Raw genomic sequence first — 25,488 nt, forward strand, 5'->3', positions numbered from 1 at the left:
GGGTGTGTAATCATGGACGGCTTTTGACTTCTACTGCCGGAGGCTAAAATTATAATGTCGAAGAAACTGTTGAAGGAAGCATCCAAGTGGACATAATGGCATCAAAGTCTAAGGTAATATTTAATAGTTCACATTGCTGCGAAAAAATTGATATTTCACAACCCAATTGTTTTTATCAACTAATTTTATCAACCCAATCATTTTGTCAATTAAAGGAACACTTCAGCATCTTTTTATTTTCAGGGTGTGTATGTGAAGCAACTGAGTGCATCAACTACTGCAGCAGATCTAAAGAAGATATTCGGAAAGGCCGGGAAAGTTCAAAATGCTTTAAAAGTCTCCCCTCGGACTGCACTTATATTCTTCTATGGAATCAAACAAGCTCAAAAGGTAGTTCGCTTCAGTTCAATTTTTTCTTTACATGAAAACTACTCTTTTTCCAATCATATATTAGTAGTTGTCATGAACTTGCTTTTGAGATGCTGCTTACCTTATCGTTACAGGCCATCGACCTCTTTCACGACTCTAGCATAGATGGTAGTAAGATCCATGTTGAGTACAAGTCCAGCAAAACGGCACATCGAACACAACCTCAAACTTCCTCAACCAGATCACAAAGCCCTAGCAAATCACGAAGCTCTAGCAGGAGCTCTTACTACTCCAGCTCTGGCGAGCCATCAGACCCGTCTGATTACATATCTGATGATGATTTAGCTGCTTCCACCAACCCACCTCCGTCCAATTTTCAGGGTTCAACTAGAGGGAGAGGAAGAGGAGTAAGGGGCTATCGAGGACGTGGTAGTCATCAAACTTTTAAGCACAGTAAATCGGAAGAAAATTTTACACAAGTTCATGGTGATGCCGCCATTCTTGAAAGGGAGTTGGAAAGAAAAAGTGACCAGCCAAGTTGTTCTCGAATATCGGTTTCACACAGATACAGAGTAACTACTAGATCGCGACGGAGGCCGCAGTCATATCATGAAGAGAATAATTCTGAAACAGAAGCTGCACAAAATATCTCATTGCCTACCAACAACCAACTTACATCCACAGGTCAGCAACGCAAAAGAGGCACGCGCTTTCGTGGTAGAGGCGGGCATAGCGCATGTCAGACCCAGACAGATGATAATCAAATGCCCAACTCCAAAAGTGCAGTTTTTGAGAATAATATGCTCTCTTCCAGCCAATCATCAATCGAGCCCGAAAGGGCCGATGAATGTCGTACCACCGAAATTCTGTCAATGGATATTGCTAAGTTGAGATACATAGTTGGTCGTAAACTCACAACTCAAAAAATGAAACAAGTCGATGCAACCATTCGTATTGACCTAAAAGCGTCAGAAGTGGCCGTAGAAGGAAGCAAAGATAATATTCAGAATATAATTTTTAAAATCAATCAACTTACAGGACAGCTAGCCAACATAATTTCACCAGTGTCTGAAGCGTTTACACAATCCTTCTGCACAATCGATGCTAGGGAAATCATTGATGAGTTAAAAAAACACAAAGTTTTCGCTGGCTGGGGTTTTTGCAATGGTAATTTTCATATTTGCAGTGATAACAGACAGAATGCTAGCTTAGCTTTAGAGCTGGTGTGCAAGCTAGTCACTGAGTGGAACTATCCTCCAACCGGTCACTTGTCTGACGGCGAGATTCAGTGTGTTACGCTTAACCCTGAGTGGACTGGCTTCCTTAAAACATTGAGAAGAGAATGTGGGTCACATGGTCCATGGGTTCACTATTCTAAGTCATTGAAACAGTTGGTCATTGCGCAAAGAACAAGCGAAGATAAATCTAATGTGATGAAGGAGTTGGAGAGGTTTTTAGACCCATTTAAATGTATCGAGAAACGCTTTGAATTGAACACAGAAATTAAATCTCTAATCTTGAAAAACAGAGAATATTACGCAAACTTAGTCAATCAAGATGGCGTTACATCGGAATGGGATTGTCTCTCATCAGAGGGTTACTGCGTTCTTAAATCACATTCCGCAGAATCTATTATCACCTCCATGAAAAAACTGACTGAGTCAATTAAGAATATATCCACTAAGACTTTTGAATATCGAAAGCCCGGTGAAATAGCCTGGTTAAAATCACCCATTGGAAAAGCAAAGTTGGAAGACATTAGCACACTCTCACATACAATTTTCTCTACCATTTCTCATAATCTTGGGAGGCGCTATGTGAAACAGCCATCTCCTCAAGCAATGTACACTCGAACGGCATCACCTAGTCCGCCTCGAAGAACTGTATCGCCGAGTCCACCTCGATCGGTCTCACCTCCGCCATCTTCTTCTGGGTCTTCTTCAAACTTGGGCAATAGTTTATCTGGATTTATATCTTTGGTCTGGGAAAGGTTTTCAGCGCCATCAACTACAAGAGGTACTTCTCAATCTCCGGCAAAACCTAAACCAACATCGGTGCCTACACAACCTAAGCCAGCATCTGGTTTCACATTCACAGTTCCTTCACCATCAGTCAATCAACAATTGCTCAACAGCTTAAAGATTGTTACCGGTGATATATCTACGATAGAGGTGAGATATCTTTCCTAAATAGTATTCTAAGTCATCATTTTATATTTGAAGAATGCTATATTCCCATTATACAGGGTTGTTACGATTTAAATCAACCGATTTAAATCAGGCGATTTTTATCTGATTTAAATCACCCAAAAAATCATGATTTTATTGATTTTTATTCTATAACGCGGTAGATATGTTTGAAATAAACCTTGCTATGTATCTTGAGCTCACTGAAGGCTCTTTTGCAGACCATTTTAGCAATCTAGCTCATTGTGTGCAGCAATACAGTTGGTAGGGAAGGGTTAGAAGCCTACAGTCATACTTCAACTTACGAGCTTAATGCGTTCCGAGACTGAGCTCGTATGTCAATTTACTCGCATGTTGGTGCAATTCATTTATATATAGAACAATTAAATATATATTGATTGGTTTCCATACTCTAAAAAAAGCAAATAAAACACTCAAAACAAGATATTGTAACAGAAAGAACATGTTGGTTATTGTCCTTACGTACTACATGCTTTCAAAAAGCAACGAATAAAAAATAATGCAAAGATATGTGATTAATTAAAATGTAAAATTAAATACATACAATAGTAGTTAACACTCGCATTTGCCAGGAAGGGAGATATAAGTTATCCTTTGTTACAAAAGTTGACTTTGATAAATTTAGATTTTATCAAAGTGTTAAAAGACAAACTTAGTAGCAAACCTCAACTAAATGTAATTAAAATTTCTTCGGCGTTCATAGTTTGAAATTTCTCGCTGGTTAGCGAGAAATTTTTCCTTTTTTCGCTTTCACGACTAGCCAGCCGTTTTAAGATAAACCTATATAAGGACGTTTGCCTTTGTCGCCCTTGCAACATGTTGCGATTAGGACGAACACAGGTGTCGTCACAAATGGTTAACGCACGACCACTAGCCAACTTGTCCGAATGTCTATTAAACAGTTTGGATAGATAGCGCCGGCCTTTTCACATAGCATCGTTTCAGCTACGCTGTCACCGGCCAATTGTTTGTCCAATGCCATCAGCGGTCGTGAAGATCGCTGCACTGTTTAGAAACTATGGTTAGTCCTTTTGCGAACTAAATGCCCTGAATATAATCCTTCTGTTTGATAATTATGAATGTATTTCTGTCATATTGCCGAGCTAGCTGAATCACGCATACACATTTCACATATTTTTAAATATTTTTCCGTTTAATATCGGCTGTTATCATTTGCTTTTTCTTTGTATTATCTTTCATTTTACTGGCAAACTTTCGGTCTACGCACAGTACTTTTAATTCACATAATTCTGCACAGAAAATCGTGCACAAAAAACACGGTACAACAGTATAACCTGAGCAGTTGAAAAATACAGAGTGATGCTGTTCTCATAAAACACCTCCGGCATACTTGGCAACTGACTCAAGTGCTCGTATCTCAAACATGGCTCATATGTTAGTGCTAAAACTTGCTTGAAAGCTGGCTCGTATCTCAAGTTTCTCGTACGTTGGAGCACTCGTAAGTTGAAGTATTACTGTACTGTCCATAGCTTATAACGATGGGGTTATAAACAGCATTGCACCTTTCGTTAACTAATGGAAGGGAAGACAAGTCGTCTGGTAGATAATTAAATTTATTTCAATCTTTAATAATGACCGCACTGATTTGAGTAAAAGACTAGATGTCTAGGCATTTGCTTATACAAGCATTTTGCTTCTCATCTCCAAGAGTTTGAAATCTGCAGTTATTCATTAAGCTGATATTCAGACAATATATTGAGTCATAAATACCGAATCTTAACCTCTTTTATAATCACTTTACTTAGCACTTATATTAATCTGGGCAATTGATGAGAAACACACTAAGCTAATTACCTTCGTCGACTTTGTCGGGGGATTTCTTCATCTTCGTTTCTGGGTTTTAAATTTTTAATGTCCAACGCATAAATTATGCGTCCTTTTTGCCGTGTGTTAACTGTGTAAATGTTTTTTCATTTCCTAATTGTTGTAATAAAACTTCATAATACCCTTGCAAATCATAAATTCCAAATTAATAGCAATAACTTGCAATATAGAACACAAAACATCTTTTTGAAACAAAAAAAAATCAAAAATTCGATTTAAATAAAAAAAATCTATAAAAATCGATTTTTTAATTTTTTTTAAAGAATCATGGATTTTTAACAATCCTGCCATTATAACATATACCGTACTTTTCAGACAATAAACCGCACCCCTATATAAGCCGCACCTGCTTTATTTTCCGAAAAACGATAATAAAACAATACATAAGCCGCACCTTTGTATAGGCCGCAGGACTCAAGACTGCTTTTAATGCGGCAGCAACTTCGCCATTTAAAACGGAACACTGCCGAACAGCACAGTTTCGTATTATCCGACACTTTTTTACTTAGTGCCTAACCTATCTGTACCGTGAGGCATTGTTTCGTATTTTCTTTCACCGCTAGAAGCGCACTAATTAGAGATTCCCCGTTAATGCGCCCTAGCGGTGAAGGAAAAAGCCACAGATTAGCTGCACCCTTATATAAGCCGCATGGCTAAAATCATCAGAAAAAAGTAGCGGCTAATAGTCCGAAAAGTACGGTAATAGAACTTCATTTGTGTGCACTGTTGTGACAATTTATCAATACTAGTTCGCTGTGAGAAATCATCATGTGGAATAAATATGTGCATAATTATTCTTATATATGGCAAAGTGGTGTAATGGTTAGCGTGTCGGTTCACCAATGTGAATACGTGAGTTCCATTCCTGTGTGAAGCATTTTTCCCGAATGCTTCAAGTATGGCTTCAGACAGACAGACACGGCTCTTATTATAGTAAAGATTTCACACAATTGTTTAAACAGATTCTACCTTCTGGCTGTTAAACATTAAATCATATTTGACTGTTTAAACAGATTAAACAGTCAAATATTATTAAATGTGGCTTTGATGTAGAGTAAACTCGGTCTAAAATCTAAGAACGCAAATCTACATACTTTTTAAAGTGTGCGGCATTTTTCAACCCTTGGATTGAAGATTTTACAGTCAAAAATGTCATATATTAATCTTAAAACATGTGTGTCTAAAAGCAACATAATACTGTTCATTACACAGTTTGACCAATTAGCACTTAACACATGGTTATAAGGTTATAGTATTTGAAATTTATCATTTCATTTGTTCGGCATTAACACAGTGATTAAGGTAACCAATTAAAGCTACCGATGAAAGATAACCGGTCATTACACTGGAAAATGTGCGCAGCGATTTCTCTCATCAATTTATTACCTACTAACAGTAAACTCATTGATGCCCAAATGTCTTTCATGTTTAATTTATGGTTCTCAGGAACAGGCAAAGTTTTGCAGCCAACTCTTTGCTTAAGCATGGAGCATATGTGTGGGACGTTTGGACAAAATCAGCTAAAAAATTTGGAACTTGTAGTGTTTACGCAGAGTTACAGACAGACATGATGAAAAAGTGGGATTTGTTAAGAGATGACAGCTGAATGATAGCGTAAGCCATACCAGTTCTTTCTTATGACCCCCTATTACTAAATACATTTTTGAATAAGCAATGTCTTGTCTATGTTTAGGCAGACGGACTTGTAAGCAGTCAAGGAGTAATAGCAAGGAGTATTGGTCGCCAATCTCTTACAGGAGATAGTCTTCAACAGGGTCTGCAGAGTGTCTTAATGGATCAACGGGGATGGGTATCAGTCTTTCATCTGCAAACACTTTCATGGAACAATACCGGTGCCAGACTCAAGGCAGGTTCATTAAACAGTTTATTACTCTTGTTAATTTTATGGAGCAATCTTTTTCGGAGCAGTTTGCATGAAAGCTGGAAAGTTTTTCCTATTTTAGCTGCTGTTGTTAATGTATAGCAAGTGGAGATTACATCAAAGTTTGATTGTATTGGCCATCTTTCTTATGGGTTACTTAGTCAGCAAATCTTATTTTGTTTATAAGTACACTACAAGGGATATTATTGGATGGATTTAAAAATTGGAGGGCAGACAATTCCGCGAATAGTTAAAATTTGCGAATTAGAGTTGTTGGCTTTTTGAAAAAAGAGAATAACCACTACTTAAAATTAAAAATCAGTTACTAGCATAGTCAGTAAACATAGCTGAGTTCCAACCTTTTTTGTAACCATTGCCTGGGGTTCGAGTTGCGGCCATTGTCAATGCATCACAATTCTTCACAAAATATTTCAAGGTTGTCACGATTTTTTCAGAATTCAGCATGACATCGTCGTCTCAAAAGTCTCTCTTGCAGTTTTTCACTGTGAAATCTCAAGCCTAAAATCATCTGAAGCCTGCAAGCAGGGCTTAGGACAGGCGCGCCGCAAGAGATCATCAGGTGTAATAACTTACTGCATGATTATTTGCCACTGTGTCAAGGCAGTTGATTAGTGCAGGTGATAAAGGGTCCGTCTACCAGGCCAACAGTTATGAGATCGAATCCCGTGTCAAGCAAGTGTTTTTTAGGCCTCTAATGGGGGATTTGTACAGCTTTCATCATAGTAATGATTATTCATTCTAATGCCTTGCTCATTACTGTTGTTGTTATTACTAGTAGCCTAGAACAGCTATGGGCTCTCTATCTCTGGCAATTTGTGACAATTGCTAGAGGTAGTTGATTGGTGCAGTGGTGTGAGTGTTGGTCTAGCAAGTTGAATGTCATGAGTTCAAATCCCATTTATCGTGATCTTTTATCTCTACATTCAACTATGGTTTGGAACAAATGGATGAACCTGACTCTTGTTATAATAAACAATATTAATAATAATGTTTTCTTCGTTATTAAAAGAAGAGTAAAAAACAAAACTAACAACTAGAAAGCTGTTTGATTTGCAAAGATTATAGAAGTTAGTTTTAGCAGCAGATAGTGAAGTAGAAGTTGAAAATCTCATTGCATAGTAACATTTAACTACTAGCTAAATGTTTGGCATTGCACGGGTATTAAAAACAGCTTATAAACAGTGACAGGTAATGTGGTTGCTTGCCATTAGCCTGGCACATTGCCAATAACTAATTTGAGCAAGGTAGTATCCGTATTGCTAAACTTACTAATAAGAGCTGTGAGAGCAAGCTTCAATGCTAACATAGACTGTTATATGTATTTTAACCAACATATCGCCTAACGAGTCAATTGCATCTTGCGTAGCTTAATTGGTTGGATTGTCGCCTGGTGAAAGGGAGGTACGAGATCAAATCTAGCACAAAGTGGATGATCAAAAATTTTTGCTGCGAAGATCAAAGAGCAAACCTTAAATTGAAAGTCGATGATGGTTCCATGGACCAACCATCTCAGAAACTTGGCTTAATCCTAGTCCAACCTGCACATTTTGATGCTTGATTGTAAACTGTCTCATTTTTTGGTTTTGTATATAAATTAAAAGTTTTTGTAAGGCTTGCAAATATCATATTTTTACAATATTTAGAAATGTATTTCATCGAGCAACAAAGTAACAAGTTGTTTGAAGTAGTCTTTCAATCTTTTAAATTTGTTCAAATTTTTTAACAATGGCATGCCGGTGTATCACCACAAGTCATATAGCGTTTTTCTTTTTTAACCCATTCATAAGATCTTTTGGTTAAAAGGCAAGGATTTTAGTAGTTGTGCTAGTTTACTTGATTTCGATGTTGTTAATAATAATCTTTGATCTGATCGCGAAAGTTTTTGATTGAGTGCTTGCAACAAACAAATATATGAGTGCGTTTACTTGACTCTGTAAACTCTAACACCTGTGCAGTGATGCAGGATTACAAAACAAGCTGATTTACCTGCACTTCAAGTAAGATGACTTATATGGCTTTATTTGGGAACGTACTCTTTTTAAGAACATAGTATTTAGTTTCTGGTAGAATGGCTCATGTGTGCTTTAAAATTCAGGCCTGACCTACCCTTTTAGTGTGCAACTATTGTTTGTTATTCACGTTTTAGGCTCTGCAAGACAACTTAGAGAAAGCATTTAATGCTTTGGTTTTATGCCAAAGCATTGCTGTTCCAGTCATTGGTACGGGAGGCCTTGGTTATCCTCCCGAGGAAGTGGCTAAAGTTATGATTGCCACTTTGCTAGAGTGCATGATTCATACTGTTGCCAATCCTAAATCAGTCACAATTGTGGTACATCCAACAGCAACCAACGTTCAGGAGGTTAGTGTGAATATCACTACTACTAGGTCTCTATTCAGGTGGTTAGTATGAGTATCACTACTACTAGGTCTCTATTCAGGTGGTTAGTATGAATATCACTACTACTAGGTCTCTATTCAGGTGGTTAGTATGAGTATCACTACTACTAGGTCTCTATTCAGGTGGTTAGTATGAATATCACTACTACTAGGTCTCTATTCAGGTGGTTAGTATGAGTATCACTACTACTAGGTCTCTATTCAGGTGGTTAGTATGAGTATCACTACTGCTAGGTCTCTATTCAGGTGGTTAGTATGAATATCACTACTACTAGGTCTCTATTCAGGTGGTTAGTATGAATATCATTACTACTAGGTCTCTATTCAGGTGGTTAGTATGAATATCATTACTACTAGGTCTCTATTCAGGTGGTTAGTATGAATATCACTACTACTAGGTCTCTATTCAGGTGGTTAGTATGAATATCACTACTACTAGGTCTCTATTCAGGTGGTTAGTATGAATATCACTACTACTAGGTCTCTATTCAAGTGGTTAGTATGAATATCACTACTACTAGGTCTCTATTCAGGTGGTTAGTATGAATATCACTACTACTAGGTCAATATTCAGGAGGTTAGTATGAATATCACTACTACTAGGTCTCTATTCAGATGGTTAGTATGAATATCACTACTACTAGGTCTCTATTCAGGTGGTTAGTATGAATATCACTACTACTAGGTCTCCATTCAGGAGGTTAGTATGAATATCACTACTACTAGGTCTCTATTCAGATGGTTAGTATGAATATCACTACTACTAGGTCTCTATTCAGGTGGTTAGTATGAATATCACTACTACTAGGTCTCTATTCAAGTGGTTAGTATGAATATCACTACTACTAGGTCTCTATTCAGGTGGTTAGTATGAATATCACTACTACTAGGTCAATATTCAGGTGGTTAGTATGAATATCACTACTACTAGGTCTCTATTCAGGTGGTTAGTATGAATATCACTACTACTAGGTCAATATTCAGGTGGTTAGTATGAATATCACTACTACTAGGTCTCTATTCAGGTGGTTAGTATGAATATCACTACTACTAGGTCTCTATTCAGGTGGTTAGTATGAATATCACTACTACTAGGTCTCTATTCAGGTGGTTAGTATGAATATCACTACTACTAGGTCTCTATTCAGGTGGTTAATATGAATATCACTACTACTAGGTCTCTATTCAGGTGGTTAGTATGAATATCACTACTACTAGGTCTCTATTCAAGTGGTTAGTATGAATATCACTACTACTAGGTCTCTATTCAGGTGGTTAGTATGAATATCACTACTACTAGGTCTCTATTCAGGTGGTTAATATGAATATCACTACTACTAGGTCTCTATTCAGGTGGTTAGTATGAGTATCACTACTACTAGGTCTCTATTCAGGTGGTTAGTATGAATATCACTACTACTAGGTCTCTATTCAGGTGGTTAGTATGAATATCACTACTACTAGGTCTCTATTCAGGTGGTTAGTATGAGTATCACTACTGCTAGGTCTCTATTCAGGTGGTTAGTATGAATATCACTACTACTAGGTCTCTATTCAGGTGGTTAGTATGAATATCACTACTACTAGGTCTCTATTCAGGTGGTTAGTATGAATATCACTACTACTAGGTCTCTATTCAGGTGGTTAGTATGAGTATCACTACTGCTAGGTCTCTATTCAGGTGGTTAGTATGAATATCACTACTACTAGGTCTCTATTCAGGTGGTTAGTATGAATATCACTACTACTAGGTCTCTATTCAAGTGGTTAGTATGAATATCACTACTAGTAGGTCTCTATTCAAGTGGTTAGTATGAATATCACTACTAGTAGGTCTCTATTCAGGTGGTTAGTATGAATATCACTACTACTAGGTCTCTATTCAGGAGGTTAGTATGAATATCACTACTACTAGGTCTCTATTCAGGTGGTTAGTATGAATATCACTACTACTAGGTCTCTATTCAGGTAGTTAGTATGAATATCACTACTACTAGGTCTCTGTTCAGGTGGTTAGTATGAATATTACTACCACTAGGTCTCTATTCAGGTGGTTAGTATTAATTTCACTACTACTAGGTCTCTATTTAAGTGGTTAGTATGAATATCACTACTGCTAGGTCTCTATTCAGGTGGTTAGTATGAATATCACTACCACTAGGTCTCTATTCAGGTGGTTAGTATTAATTTCACTACTACTAGGTCTCTATTCAGGTGGTTAGTATGAATATCACTACTACTAGGTCTCTATTCAGGTAGTTAGTATGAGTATCACTACTACTAGGTCTCTATTCAGGTGGTTAGTATGAATATCACTACTACTAGGTCTCTATTCAGGTAGTTAGTATGAATATCACTACTACTAGGTCTCTGTTCAGGTGGTTAGTATGAATATTACTACCACTAGGTCTCTATTCAGGTGGTTAGTATTAATTTCACTACTACTAGGTCTCTATTCAAGTGGTTAGTATGAATATCACTACTGCTAGGTCTCTATTCAGGTGGTTAGTATGAATATCACTACCACTAGGTCTCTATTCAGGTGGTTAGTATTAATTTCACTACTACTAGGTCTCTATTCAGGTGGTTAGTATGAATATCACTACTACTAGGTCTCTATTCAGGTAGTTAGTATGAGTATCACTACTACTAGGTCTCTATTCAGGTGGTTAGTATGAATATCACTACTACTAGGTCTCTATTCAGGTGGTTAGTATGAATATCACTACTACTAGGTCTCTATTCAGGTGGTTAGTATGAATATCACTACTACTAGGTCTCTGTTCAGGTGATTAGTATGAATATTACTACTACTAGGTCTCTATTCAGATGGTTAGTATGAATATCACTACTACTAGGTCTCTATTCAAGTGGTTAGTATGAATATCACTACTACTAGGTCTCTATTCAGGTGGTTAGTATGAATATCACTACTAGTAGGTCTCTATTCAGGTGGTTAATATGAATATCACTACTACTAGGTCTCTATTCAAGTGGTTAGTATGAATATCACTACTACTAGGTCTCTATTCAGGTGGTTAGTATGAATATCACTACTACTAGGTCTCTATTCAGGTGGTTAGTATGAATATCACTACTACTAGGTCTCTGTTCAGGTGATTAGTATGAATATTACTACTACTAGGTCTCTATTCAGATGGTTAGTATGAATATCACTATTACTAGGTCAATATTCAAGTGGTTAGTATGAATATCACTGCTACTAGGTCTCTATTCAGGTGGTTAGTATGAATATCACTACTACTAGGTCTCTATTCAGGAGGTTAATTTGAATGTCATTGTTTGAGGTGGCCTGGCGATACTATGCAAAGAATTTTAGCCTGAGTTCTGGTGCAAGGCCCTTCTCATTTTCTTATCAGGAGTTTTTTTTGTCAGGCTTTCCAAAAGGAGTACTCTCGATACAAGCCTACATCAAGTGCCCCTCTTGTCATCGCCCCTGTATTCCAGCCAGCTGAATCCATCAAGTTGACCTTCAAAGGTGTCAGTGCCGCTGATGTACAGAATGCTTTTCAGAGAGTTGAGACAGACCTTCAGCATAGCATAAGCTCTACAGATTGGCTGAATTACCCACAGAAAGGCGCTATAGAGAAGCTCACTCAAGAAGAGGTAAGTTTAGAGCTGTTATATCGGCTGCTGTGTTAAATCTGGTATGTTTGTCTAAGGGACAGTACTTCGACTCAGTTCAGGGCAGCATGGCTCTACCCAGCTCGGCACAACTCAGTTTAGCCAATAGTACTTAAGGAGGCATGCCTTTTAGCCAAGATTCATATAAAAGGCACAGGCAAGATGAGGTTTAGAGCCCATTTGTGCTTGCTTATAAATTGTTTAATTCTTTTATTTGTAATCATAAGTCTAGCAGTATTAAAATCAAAGCGCTCTGAGTTATTCATTTATGTGGTCCTTGTGAAGCTAGCAACACAAATCCTTTATGCTTGGACATTTTTACATAACTAAAACATTAACAACGTTGATCCTATTTTGATAGGCTTAGAAAATATTAATCATTTAGTTTCTTCCTCCCGATGCTAGTACAGCTCTAGGTTTTTGTGTAAAATAACAAAATTTCAAATGTTTACATGTTGTTATCTAATTAGAAAAAAGTCTGTATTTTTTATTCTTTGCCTTTTTTATTTAAAAATGTCTACTTAGCGGACCGCTGTAAGTCTTGATTAACTTACAACTTGACTTGAGTTACTTGAGTGATCATAGACAAACTCACATGAAAACATTCCATTGATTACTATAGCTCGTGAGTTGTAAGTTTACAGAGATTGCAAATGAAGTTATTGGCTAAGTTTCATGTTTTGGCAATGCATTAAATGCTTGTTTCACCTGTTCCGCAGGGAATCACATTTTAGCTTTTGAATCAAGTTAGAATGGCAAACGTTGTTATATGTTACATACAAATCAATTTTCTGTCCAAAGACTTTTTTATTAGCCAGGCAACGCTGGGTGGCACAGCTAGTTAAACCATATGATACAGGAAGATGATATAGTTGTTGGGTTATTATGTCATATATTATATAATCATATGATACAGGTGGATGATATCTACTCAAAGGTTGTTGGGTTGTTATGTCATATATTATATAATCATATGATACAGGTGGATGATATCTACTCAAAGGTTGTTGGGTTGTTATGTCATATATTATATAACCATATGATACAGAAAGATGATATCTACTCAAAGGTTGTTGGTTGTTATGTCATATATTATATAATCATATGATACAGGTAGATGATATCTACTCAAAGGTTGTTGGTTGTTATGTTGTATATTATATTATCATATGATACAGGTGGATGATATCTACTCAAAGGTTGCTGGGTTGTTATGTCATATATTATATAGTCATATGGTACAGGTGGATGGTATCTACTCAAAGGTTGTTGGTTGTTCTGTTATATATTATATAACCATATGATACAAGTGGATGAAATCTATTCAAAGGTTGTTGGTTGTTATGTCATATGTTATATAACCATACAACCATACGGTACGGGTGGATGATATATACTCAAAGGTTGTGTGTTGTTATGTCATATATTATATAATCATATGATACGGGTGTATGATATCTATTCAAAGGTTGTTGGTTGTTATGTCATATATTATATAACCATATGATACGGGTGGATGATATATACTCAAAGGTTGTTGGGTTGTTATGTCATATGTTATATAACCATACAACCATACGGTACGGGTGGATGATATATACTCAAAGGTTGTGTGTTGTTATGTCATATATTATATAATCATATGATACGGGTGTATGATATCTATTCAAAGGTTGTTGGTTGTTATGTCATATATTATATAACCATATGATACGGGTGGATGATATATACTCAAAGGTTGTTGGGTTGTTATGTCATATATTATATAACCATACGGTACGGGTGGATGATATCTACTCAAAGGTTGTTGGGTTGTTATGTCATATATTATATAACCATATGATACAGGTGGATGATATATACTCAAAGGTTGTGTGTTGTTATGTCATATATTATATAATCATATGATACAGGTGTATGATATCTATTCAAAGGTTGTTGGTTGTTATGTCATATATTATATAACCATATGATACGGGTGGATGATATATACTCAAAGGTTGTTGGGTTGTTATGTCATATATTATATAACCATACGGTACGGGTGGATGATATCTACTCAAAGGTTGTTGGGTTGTTATGTCATATATTATATAACCATATGATACGGGTGGATGATATATACTCAAAGGTTGTTGGGTTGTTATGTCATATATTATATAACCATATGATACAGGCGGATGATATCTACTCAAAGGTTGTTGGTTGTTATGTCATATATTATATAACCATACGGTACGGGTGGATGATATATACTCAAAGGTTGTTGGGTTGTTATGTCATATATTATATAACCATATGATACAGGTGGATGACATCTACTCAAAGGTTGTTGGTTGTTATGTCATATATTATATAACCATACGGTACGGGTGGATGATATATACTCAAAGGTTGTTGGGTTGTTATGTCATATATTATATAACCATATGATACAGGTGGATGATATATACAAGAAGGCTGTCAACAAGAACTTAGAAATTTTGTTTCAACTTGACAAGACAAACATCTGGCTGGAAGGTTTAAAGGATGATGTGAACAGCATGAAAGAGGAGATAAACCTCATCCTTCATAAGAAATCCGTTTCTGGTAAGATGATATTTACTTCTCTTACCATTTTCTGCAAGATCCCCTAGTTTCTTGAGTTTTCTGTTTTTTTGTTTTGTTGGTAGTTCAACTGCCTCCAGTAGCAGGTAACGTTTGTTGATATGCAAGAAGTAGCACTCACTATATTAGATGATTTGTATTTCGTTAGTAAATGAGTTAAGAAAAGATACCTTAGCAGTGCCATAAATATAAGCTCAGTTGTTTTATCACATCTCTTATACTTGGTGTTGTCGGCTTTTGCAAGTATTTAATTTTGTAATTGTTACCAAGCAAAACTCTAGCTAGGATTAGAGTGTAATTAAAATTTCAGCAGAAATTATGCCTTATTATAATTCAATCCTTGTTTTTGTGGTTACAAGTGAGCTTAGAAACAACAACGAAATGTTATAACACCTCATTTCTGGGACAACACGTGCAGACAATTTCAACTTATGAACATATCTTCTTACAATCTTTTAACATTTGATGTAATATCTACCAAATAGTTTACTCTACATAGGACAAACTTTTTTCCAAACATTACAGTTTCATAAATTAAATGGTAACCTGGAACAAGTTGTAATCAAAGTGTAAAACAATTGAAAATAATATAAACTTGGGTACTCTCAATTGGAGTTATCTGCTCGTTGCTGAGTCTAAACCTTGCATGGGTCTCTAAAATAAATTAGCAATATAAACTTTCTTTTGTTGATTTATTACTTATCTATATTATTTTGTTTAGTTTGTTACGTTGTATTATATTATTTGTACATCTTAATGCTTTATATATTCACCTAGTGTATCTATCGCTATCATTGCTTTTCTGCTGTCGAGTGACTTAAACAGGATGTAACCAAATAAAGATATAAAAATATGCCCATAGGTGTGACTAATTTAGCATAGATAAAAATTGTCTGAAAGGATTAACCCCATATGGCTATAGTTAACTGTGGCTGTGCTGAACCATGGCTACGGTGAACTGTGGCTATATACAGCCAAAACTATTATAGTGAACTATGGCTATATTGAACTATAAATATAGTGAACCATGGCTACAGGGAACCATGGCTACAGGGAACCATGGCTATAGAGAACCAGGACGTGAATGCAAACATGAGCCGAATGAATGCGCTGCACAAAGACCACTAAAAGGCATTGATAGGTGTTGGCAATTGTCCCACAAAACCTTTTGAAGAGTTCAAGGCTGAGGCCATTATATTAGGCCATAGGCCAAGACAGTTTATCTTGCATTTTTGTTGGCACCCCCTTTCAGTGGCAATTTCTGCAGTGATTTAGACTAATTTTGGTATGGAGAATTCAAAACTGAAGAGTTGCCGCGGCTGCCATTCCTTCTTCTATGAGAAATTTGATAAAAATGATATTTTAGGATTTATCTCCCCTGTAAATAAGATTCCTTCCATAGAAGCATCAGAGTTGCAACTTCTATCATAATTCCTTGGCAGTGATTTAGAATGTCATTAACATTAAAAGTCATCTTCTATCTATTTTCGAACATTCCATATCCTACTATTGTTACAGCCACATGTGAACTATATCCATGTATATACGTATATGTACATGTGTATATAATTGTATGGTTTAATAGCTTTATTGTACAAAAAAAATTCAAAACACTATAATTATGTTATATAACCTGACACTGATGAATCATAGAAAATAATAATTGGTGATTATTATTAGCATTATTATTAGTAGTATTATTAGTAGCTTATATCAACAGTCTTACAAAAAGAGCTGGGATATTTCAAGGTATCTGAGGCTAATTAATTTCAAGCATTGCGTGATCTCGCGGTAGCGCAATTTACATATAGGCCTAGGACCACACCACTGCAGTCTGCAGGTCACAATTTAATCGATGTGATTTCATTACCATTATCAACGACAGTATATTTATTGAAGCATAATCATATTTAGAATTCAAACGAAAGGTGAAATTTGTAAACAATCTATTTGAGCATAGATGACGTTTAGACTGCTTGCTGTTAAATTGGAAACAGTCATGTTTTGATACAAGATTCCCGGGAATTTTAATGGGAGATATTGTGAAAAAATGTCAACAGTGTTCTTCTCTTCATTGGAAGAGGCCAACAGATTTATTAGAAAAGAGAAGCTACGATAAAACGTTCATTGGTCGACGTACAAAACAGGGAAGTTCTCGGAGACTATAACATTTGGTGGTATGTAGGTCAATGTTGGGGCAAGAATTCTTAGTTGGGGTTAGCAATTGACTTTGGATGTGTAGTCAATCATTGGAGTATATCCTATTCTATACTTTAGAGAAACCATACAAAAACATCATCATTTCAGTATTAGTCTTGCTTGGCAGCTACCCAGGGCTGAAAAAATCACGTTACAGTTATTTGGTATCAAAAGATTCACCATGTCTTACTCTGCCGTGTTGTCGGTGCAAAATATGTGGAAATGTGATTACAAGCTCTTAAGAGCTCAAAAACGAACAGCTACTCGCCGCCATCACGAAACCACCGTAGATTGTAATCAGTTTATTTCTCTGACGTAGTCAATCCATTTGGTTATTGTTTTGACACGGGATTTTCTCATGTGAATGGAAAGGCCAATAAAAGGCTCAATATAAAACTTCTAGTATCTCTAGTTTTTGACAAACACTTCGGGTTTTACCGAAGAGCCCTATCAAATATAGATGCTCGCTACTTTACAGTTTTGTTTCGGCTTGATCTAATCGTCTAGTCGTAATCTGATCATGTGACCCATACTTCCTGTCAAACAGCGCGTATAATTTCTGCGGCATTTTTCGATTATCGCAGGTGATCAACAGGCGCCTCATGGTTATCAGAGAACGAAATGTACTCCTTCGAGCTAAGGTTAAAAAATTAAACAAATTTTCACAGTAGGTTATAAGATATCAATGCTGAAAGTGACAACATTACAATGACGATGAAACAGACGCGTAAGAACAACAGACATGGTTTTATTGAATGCGTGAAGTATATTTGTGAAAATATTTCGACAAATAAGGTTGCATGAAAGTGTAAACAGAAACCATCTCCCACAACTACATCACATTTGAGCCGTTTTGGAAAGAGAATCCAAACTACGGCGGTCTCGTGTGGCTGCGATTAACTGTTCGTTTTTTAGCTTTTAAGAGATTGTGATCACATTCCCATATATTTTAAATCTGGTAGCCCTTGCAGACAAGTTGAAGGCATACACCATTGGAAACAGGCCTTTCAGGCTCTTTAAAAAATGTTGTTTTTCAGCTTTTTAGACAGTGACTAAGTGTTTGACCTGTGTGCTTAGTACTGCTGGGCCAGTATATAATTTAGTGCCGGATAGGATATCCTTGCAATTTTTTATCGGTTTTCCCGGTGTCGGTATCCCCGGTATTTACCATCTTCGGTATCCTTTGCCAACTAAGAAAGTTTGGTATTGTGGTTCGGTATATGGTTTTCAGTGTGTGTTCAACTTCAGCTTACCTACTGCCCATTTTTATACAACGCAGGTGGGGGTAAATCAAATATAAAACGTATAAATATATCAAACGTATCAAATATCAAACGGGAGTTTTATCAAATATAAAACGTGATATACGTTTCATATTTGATCAAATATAAAACGTATATTACGTTTTACTTTTTATCAATGTAGGACGTAATATAATACTAGATACCTATAGGTAAGCGTGGGAATGTTCGTTGAAGAAAGAGTTATAATATAATTTGCATGTGTTATGTTTTCAGAATGTCTGAGAAAAAAGGTGGGATTGCCAATGTGCGCTGAGCGACTCTTTTTGATTAGCATGTTCCTCAAAGATGCGTGTTTGCTATTAACCATAACATCAATTGACACGCGCGATTTTTTCTTTTTCATTTCTTTCTAAATCCGTTACATAGCGATTGTGGGTGAGACGTCAAATGAGTTCTTTTATAAGCGACTAATTATGCGGAAGATTCCCCCGTGCACGCGTCGCTGGTAATGCTGTAGCCTGTCAAATACAAAATTCTTTCCGGATAACCAATTACCGATAGGCTTTCACGGATAAATACCGATCATATCAAACCGGCCGCGGATAACTAGCTGTCACCGAAAATGATTGGTTTTTTGGATACCGATAATCACTCGATGTTGGTAAAAGCCGATAACTCCTTACCGGCCCAACACTAGTGCTTAGTCAATGTTTATCAAATTAATTTCTTGAAAGCCTTGTGTGTGGGCTACGGGCTACACAAGTCATTTCAAAGCTCAAACCATGAATGCACTTATCTTGTATCTTATTATTTTCTATGATTCATCAGTGTCAGGTTATAAAACATAATTATAGTGTTTTGAATGTTTTTTGTAAAATAAAGCTATTAAACCATACAATTATATACACATGTACATATACGTATATACATGTATATAGTTTACATGTGCGTGTAACAATCGTAGGATATGGAATGTTCGAAAATAGATAGAAGATGAATTTTAGCTTTACCACTGACATTCTTAATCACTGCAAACTAATTATGATAAAAAGTTGCAAATCTGATGCTTCTATAAAAGAAATCTTATTTACAGGAAAGATAAATCCTGAAATATCATTTTTATCAAATTTCTCATAGAAGTGGGAATGGCAACCGTGGCAACTCTTCAGTTTTGAATTTTCCATACCCAAATTAGTCTAAATCACTGCAAAAGTTGCCACTGAAAGGGGGTACCAACGGAACATCATTTCTAGAGGTCTTCTGCCTTCTCGGCCCATAGCCTATATTCAGTGTTGTCTGTTCTTAGCTCCGTTATTATTATTATTAATAACTTATTATTAATAACTTAGTTATTAATTAATAGCTCTGTTAATATTCTCTTAGCTCTGCCTGTTTACTGGGACCAGACAGCAGCAGCAAGAGACAGAGGACACGTTGATTTGAAGGCAAGCTGTGAAGAGTTTAAAAAAGTCATGAGAAAGTTTGAAGAGACGTCTGGTGGCACAGATATATCTGTTATCAAGGTATGACTTGTTGGCCTTTCAATTGCTTTTCTATGGAAAGACTGTGGGTCAATATGTACCAACTAGTTATCAACCATTGGTAATCGTTCTCTCTTGTGTCTAATTTAGTACTGTAGGTGCTACTAGAAGGTTTTTTATGCATCGTGTTTTAGAATGTTTACATATTTTTCTATCATTTTGCGATGGTGAGTTGTACCAAATCCCTCAATTTTGTGATGTTATATATACATTATTAGATGAATGCCCGGCGTTGCACAGGTAACAAAAAAGCAGTGGATAAACAGTGGCAGATAATGTAGTTTCTGTTGGTTAAGTTTCTTTACCCAATATATTTCAATAACTTTAATAATAATATACTTTGTTAGTTTAGGTACTGAATTATAACAATTAAAAACAATTTTTCTACTGTAATATTCTCTTGAGTTGGTTTTTCATAATATGGTAACGGCTTAATTTTTACTTAGTTATTTTATATAGGAAATAGTGCCTTGAGATATGAGTAAATCGACTAGAACGGATTAAACTCGTATTAACACCTTAATACTTTGATGCCTAGTCTTGTATATGTATGCAGACCCCGTATCTAAGACCGTATTAACAACTTTTCTTTGACTGAAAGTATTTAGGGGAGCACAACTCCGGTTAAACTGGATGCTTGTTGAAGCTCAAAGCTTGTAGAACTCAAAGAAAAAAACAGAAATCAAGTAGGGTGAATAGTTTTGTTTTACATTTTTTCAAAGAAGTAATGTTTTAGAGGTAGGAGAAGAAATGTAATGATTGCAGTACACTGAGTCAGATAGAGTGTAGATTTGCTATAAATAAAAAAGCTAATAGTTTAGTTTAAAGCTTTTGTCATTGAGGAGAAGCTTTCTAGCTTTGTCTATCTCTGATCCTTTATTACCAATAATTTCAGTCAGTACGCCATTAAAAACTATTGTTATGTCCACAGTCATTTTTCATTTCTCGGTTGAAAGTGCCCTCAGTATTTCAACGATATCTCAAGAACTAATAAGCCAATCTCCCTGAACCTTCACAATTATACTGAAAACATAATTGTCATAAAGCGATTAAAATTTCTAAATTCTACATAACCACAAACTGCAAAAAAAACAAAGTGAAATTCAGGCATAGCATCAGGTTGAAAAACAATTCCCCGAATTATCTTTGGCCTAGGCTTCAATGTGGTAATTATACTCCTCAAATTAGTGTTCACTCGAATGTTTGTGAAAAAAACATTCTCTAGAATAGTTTTAGCTCCTAGCATGAAATCTAAAACTGGGCATGGAACAAACAACTTGAACAATACTCTGATATTACTAACTATTTTCTTCTTTATGATATTCTGAACATATCAAGTAGGGCCTTCACCTCCATGGCAGCGTCTAATCCACTGATTTATATATACTAGTACCCTGGCATTGCTGTGAGAGAGTGTCATGTGTAGTAAGTATATACATAATTGTTCCATGATACAGCAAGATGTTTGAGTGATGCAGATGGTGGCATGCTTGGCTGTGACAAAGGTTGACTTGCCACAAAACTCTCATTACAGTTATTTGGTATCAAAAGATTCACCATGTCTTACTCTGCTGTGTTGTAGGTGCAAAATATGTGCAAATGTGATTACAAACTCTTAAAAGCTCAAAAATGAATAGTTAATCGTCGCCATCACGAGACTGTCGTAGATTAGAATTTAAAGACATATGTATGTTGATACACGGTTTTCACTCCAACTATGAGAGGAGACGTCATCTAACAATGCCTCAAACTTTCTATTTACAAATGTATCTGAATTATTGTTAATAACTCAAAACTACAAGCTAAGCTCAAATAGAAATAGTAATTGAGTTATTATGTATGCCTTAGATTTTTACCTTTGTGGATCATCTATGAGTTTGATGGGCATATACATTTTGTGATTTTATGCTGCGAAGAGATGTTTTTTTGTAGAATTCATTATTTTTTCAAAGAGCCTTTGCGCATTTTTCATGCTTGTTTGTAATGAAGGATGCAACTCAATGGTTCAAATCCTAAAATTGTAGCCATTTTAAATTGTGCCAATGTAGTAGCTGCCTTTGGACACCTTTTTACTTGCCAGACTGATTTAGAAAATTTTCAAAAACTTGTTTAAATGAAAAAGATTAGGAATCAACTGGTCTTGAACCTGTAATGCCGAGCTATCGCTCTAAACGATCAGCTTTTTTACTTCCACAAGACTATGTTCTTGTAGATTCTGCGCATACAAAATGAGGAGTTGTATACCCAGTATGAAGCACAGAAAAACAAGGTGAAGAAGGAACTGAGAGATGACAACTCATACTCCATAGAGACTCAGCTCTGGCATGGAACGTCAGTGGAGAGTACAAAGCAGATCTGTGCACACGGGTTCAATAGAAGCTTTGCTGGCAAGAATGGTAAGAGATTATTTTATGTGAATGTTTGTAATAATCATTAATATAAAGAGAACAAGTTTTACAAAGGTCAGTATATGGAACATTTGTGTAGAATTATTACTCACCAAAAGAGTAGAATTATGAGCAATTAACACATCCTAAACATCATTCTATATTTAATTATTAAATAGTCGGAGTTGCTTCATCATTAAAACTTATAAATACATTTATAATACAGTATAGTATATTGTATTGTAACATAATGCATTCTAATATAACACACTATAATATTACCTTATTTTAGATTACATCATATATTATATATAATGTAATCATATATAATATATGATGTAATTATATATTATAAATGATAACATCGTATATATTAATATGATTAATATAATATATGATGTTATATTTATCATACAATATCATATATTATATGATACTATAATCACTATGTTTCCATGATGCGCAGTGCTTCGGAGTTGCGCTATCTCCGAATCATGGAAACGGCGTCTTCGCACTGAAATCACTGCGCACTTATCAGTGCGAAGCCAGTGCAAATTCGCAGTAAGGAAACAGCAACTGCGCAGTGGCTGCGCATAGCTCTCATGCCGTGGAGACGCATTCTTCGAGGGCCATAAACTAGTACAAAGGTTGTCCTGCTAATCTTGTTTTTTTCTATTCTTCCGATCTTCTTTCACCTAAATTTAATTATGGTCTGCATTCACGAGGATGATGAGGTGATTACTTTCTTGGACTTTGTTATCGATGCCAACACTTTTCGAAAAATAGGTGGCAAGTCCTAAATTAACGTATAAATAATATATTACTTAAAAATACTTATTAAAAATATATTACTTTGTAAAACGTGTGTTAAGGTTTGTAAAACGTTGTGAATGTGTATTGTAAATAAAAGTATAATGACGACAGAATCATAAAAAGACCGTTTATGACGTTCGGTATCCGTGATCGATTTTATTTCTCCATCAGGCAATTCGATTTATACAATTTCTCTTCTCTGGCTAATTTGCTGAAAACCACTGCGCAGCATGGACAGGTACAATCCCCTCGACTTCGGAGGGGGCTGCTTCGCAGTACTGCGCACCATGGAAACATAGTGATTATATTGTTTCGCATATGTGAGACATGGTCACTTCTTGTAGTCTCATCTATATCATGCGTTCTACCTAGCAATATGTCAGGTAGTCTACATTTTCGTCCCAGCATCAAATAGTCTAGTTTCCTCTGTTGCTGTAGGTGGGGTTGCTCTGAAGGCCCTCATGATCTGTGGTAGCATAACATTCCAATTGGCTTGAGCTTATGACAGCCAAGGGAATTGCTTAAAGTTCTATTGCCACGCTTTACCGTCGTTAGGTTGAGAATAATATTATGTTGTGCGAGTTATGAGGATCCTCCACATAGCGCATAGTCTTGCCAAAAGATTTTCAAATTATGTTCCTCAGTCACTGTGTAGCGCTTCTGGAAAGTCAATGTAACAAAAGCCAGTTTGTATACAAACCAGCTTGTACACAAACCAGCTTGTACACAAACCAGCTTGTACACAAACCAGCTTGTACACATACATTCTAGAAAAGGATATATAAACAGCTTTATTTCTCTGATCCAATGATTTGATTGCAAAGAGTTCACTGGTGATGCGAACCGACCAATCATCTCCGCTGTTAGTGTTCATATTTGTTCTCAGTTGTGCATCATGGGAACAGGTTTGACTATTATAGCAGACACCATTATCTGTTCATATATTTTACTTCACTTACTTGCTGATAATTAACGTATAATAAACTTTGTAGCACCATTTGAGAATCCAGTCTACGGCGGTCTCATGTGGCTGCGATTTTTTGTTCGTTTTTGAGCTTTTAAGAGCTTGTAATCACCTTTCCACATGTTTTGCACCTACAGCACAACATCTTTTGATACCAAATAACTGTAATGGGAATTTTATTGCAAGTCAACCTTTAAAGTAGAATGTGAATCAATTATAATAGCGTGTGATAAACTTGCTAAAACGTTTCCTAATTCTCACGTTTCACAGTAAAATTAACACTTTATTTGAACAATCAATGCGCACAATGGCATCATCACGCATTGTGATTGGTCAATTATACTTCCCTTTCATTACACCACTAAAATCTTTGCCACACATTTTGGGATGAAGGGTAACTAGGCTAATCATTGGCTAACTCACAAGTCAATGATTCAACAATTTTGGGCCGGAGTTCTCTTGGTTTAAATACGAAAAGATGCTCCCAATTATTCTTAACTTTACAATATTTTTTCAAAGTCAATCTGTTTAAAATCACTGTTTTAGGCGTGGCATATGGACAGGGTACTTACTTCTCTACTCAATCTAAGTACTCCACTAAATATTGCTCAGGTCAAGGTGAGAGGTGCATCATCCTCGCCAAGGTTGTAACTGGTCGATATAAACTAGGCAACAGCTCCACCACCACAACGAATTTACCAACACAGTATCACTCAACTGTAGACAGTGAACGAAATCCTTCTATATTTGTCGTCTATCATGATGCAGCAGCTTACCCTGAGTACGTAATCCATTTTTGGAAATATTGACATCAATGGAGTTATATTCTCCTATAACTTTGACTATTTTTATGCCTATTTTTGATTGATTTGTAAGTTTGTTGTGTACCATGTCACAGTAGCCTATTTATAGTATGTCAACCATTTTTGGTCACAGATGTAACAAAGATAATATTGACATTGATGGAGTTATCTGATCCTGTACTCTGGAATGCCGGTGACCCAATTTTTAATGCTTTATATGATATGCCAGCAGACCTTATGAGTTCCTTGCATATTATTGTTTAAAACTTGTGTAGTGAACCATATTCACAATTGTATTTGCACTTTTACAGGGTTTATATATTATGAAGGATTTTGGTGCTCCATGTTTGCTAGTGACTACACAGAGCTACATGTAGCTCGTTGTTAGTAAATAGTTATACATTACTTACTAGTCTGTATGTGTTCTTATGTGTGATTAACCTTTAACCTTTATATAACTGGATTGATGTTCACGAGATAATTTTCTTTTCTATGTGTAGGAATATGAAAGCTATATGTCCCTTTTAAATGTTTATTTTTAATAAATTATAAAATAGTTAATCA

At 35.9% G+C, this 25,488-nt stretch overlaps 1 protein-coding gene across 1 annotated transcript; it reads left to right on the top strand.

The window, feature by feature from the left end:
- Positions 1 to 25,488, top strand: LOC137403638 (uncharacterized). The gene is made up of 11 exons (XM_068089618.1): positions 1 to 113; positions 244 to 390; positions 504 to 2,540; positions 6,115 to 6,288; positions 8,471 to 8,683; positions 12,118 to 12,348; positions 14,805 to 14,955; positions 19,800 to 19,939; positions 22,170 to 22,353; positions 24,668 to 24,902; positions 25,058 to 25,488. Exons 1-11 carry the CDS (start codon positions 96 to 98, stop codon positions 25,095 to 25,097), a joined length of 3,570 nt encoding a protein of 1,189 aa, XP_067945719.1. The 5' UTR covers positions 1 to 95; the 3' UTR covers positions 25,098 to 25,488.

This window comes from Watersipora subatra, chromosome 9, assembly GCF_963576615.1.
Source record: "Watersipora subatra chromosome 9, tzWatSuba1.1, whole genome shotgun sequence".
Taxonomy (NCBI): domain Eukaryota; kingdom Metazoa; phylum Bryozoa; class Gymnolaemata; order Cheilostomatida; family Watersiporidae; genus Watersipora; species Watersipora subatra.

Excerpts from the sequence above, each read along its gene's own strand:
- LOC137403638 (XM_068089618.1), top strand. Across the intron at positions 2,541-6,114 it reads GTGATATATCTACGATAGAG|GCAGACGGACTTGTAAGCAG; the intron begins GTGAGATATCTT and ends GTCTATGTTTAG. Across the intron at positions 24,903-25,057 it reads GATGCAGCAGCTTACCCTGA|ATGTAACAAAGATAATATTG; the intron begins GTACGTAATCCA and ends TTTTGGTCACAG.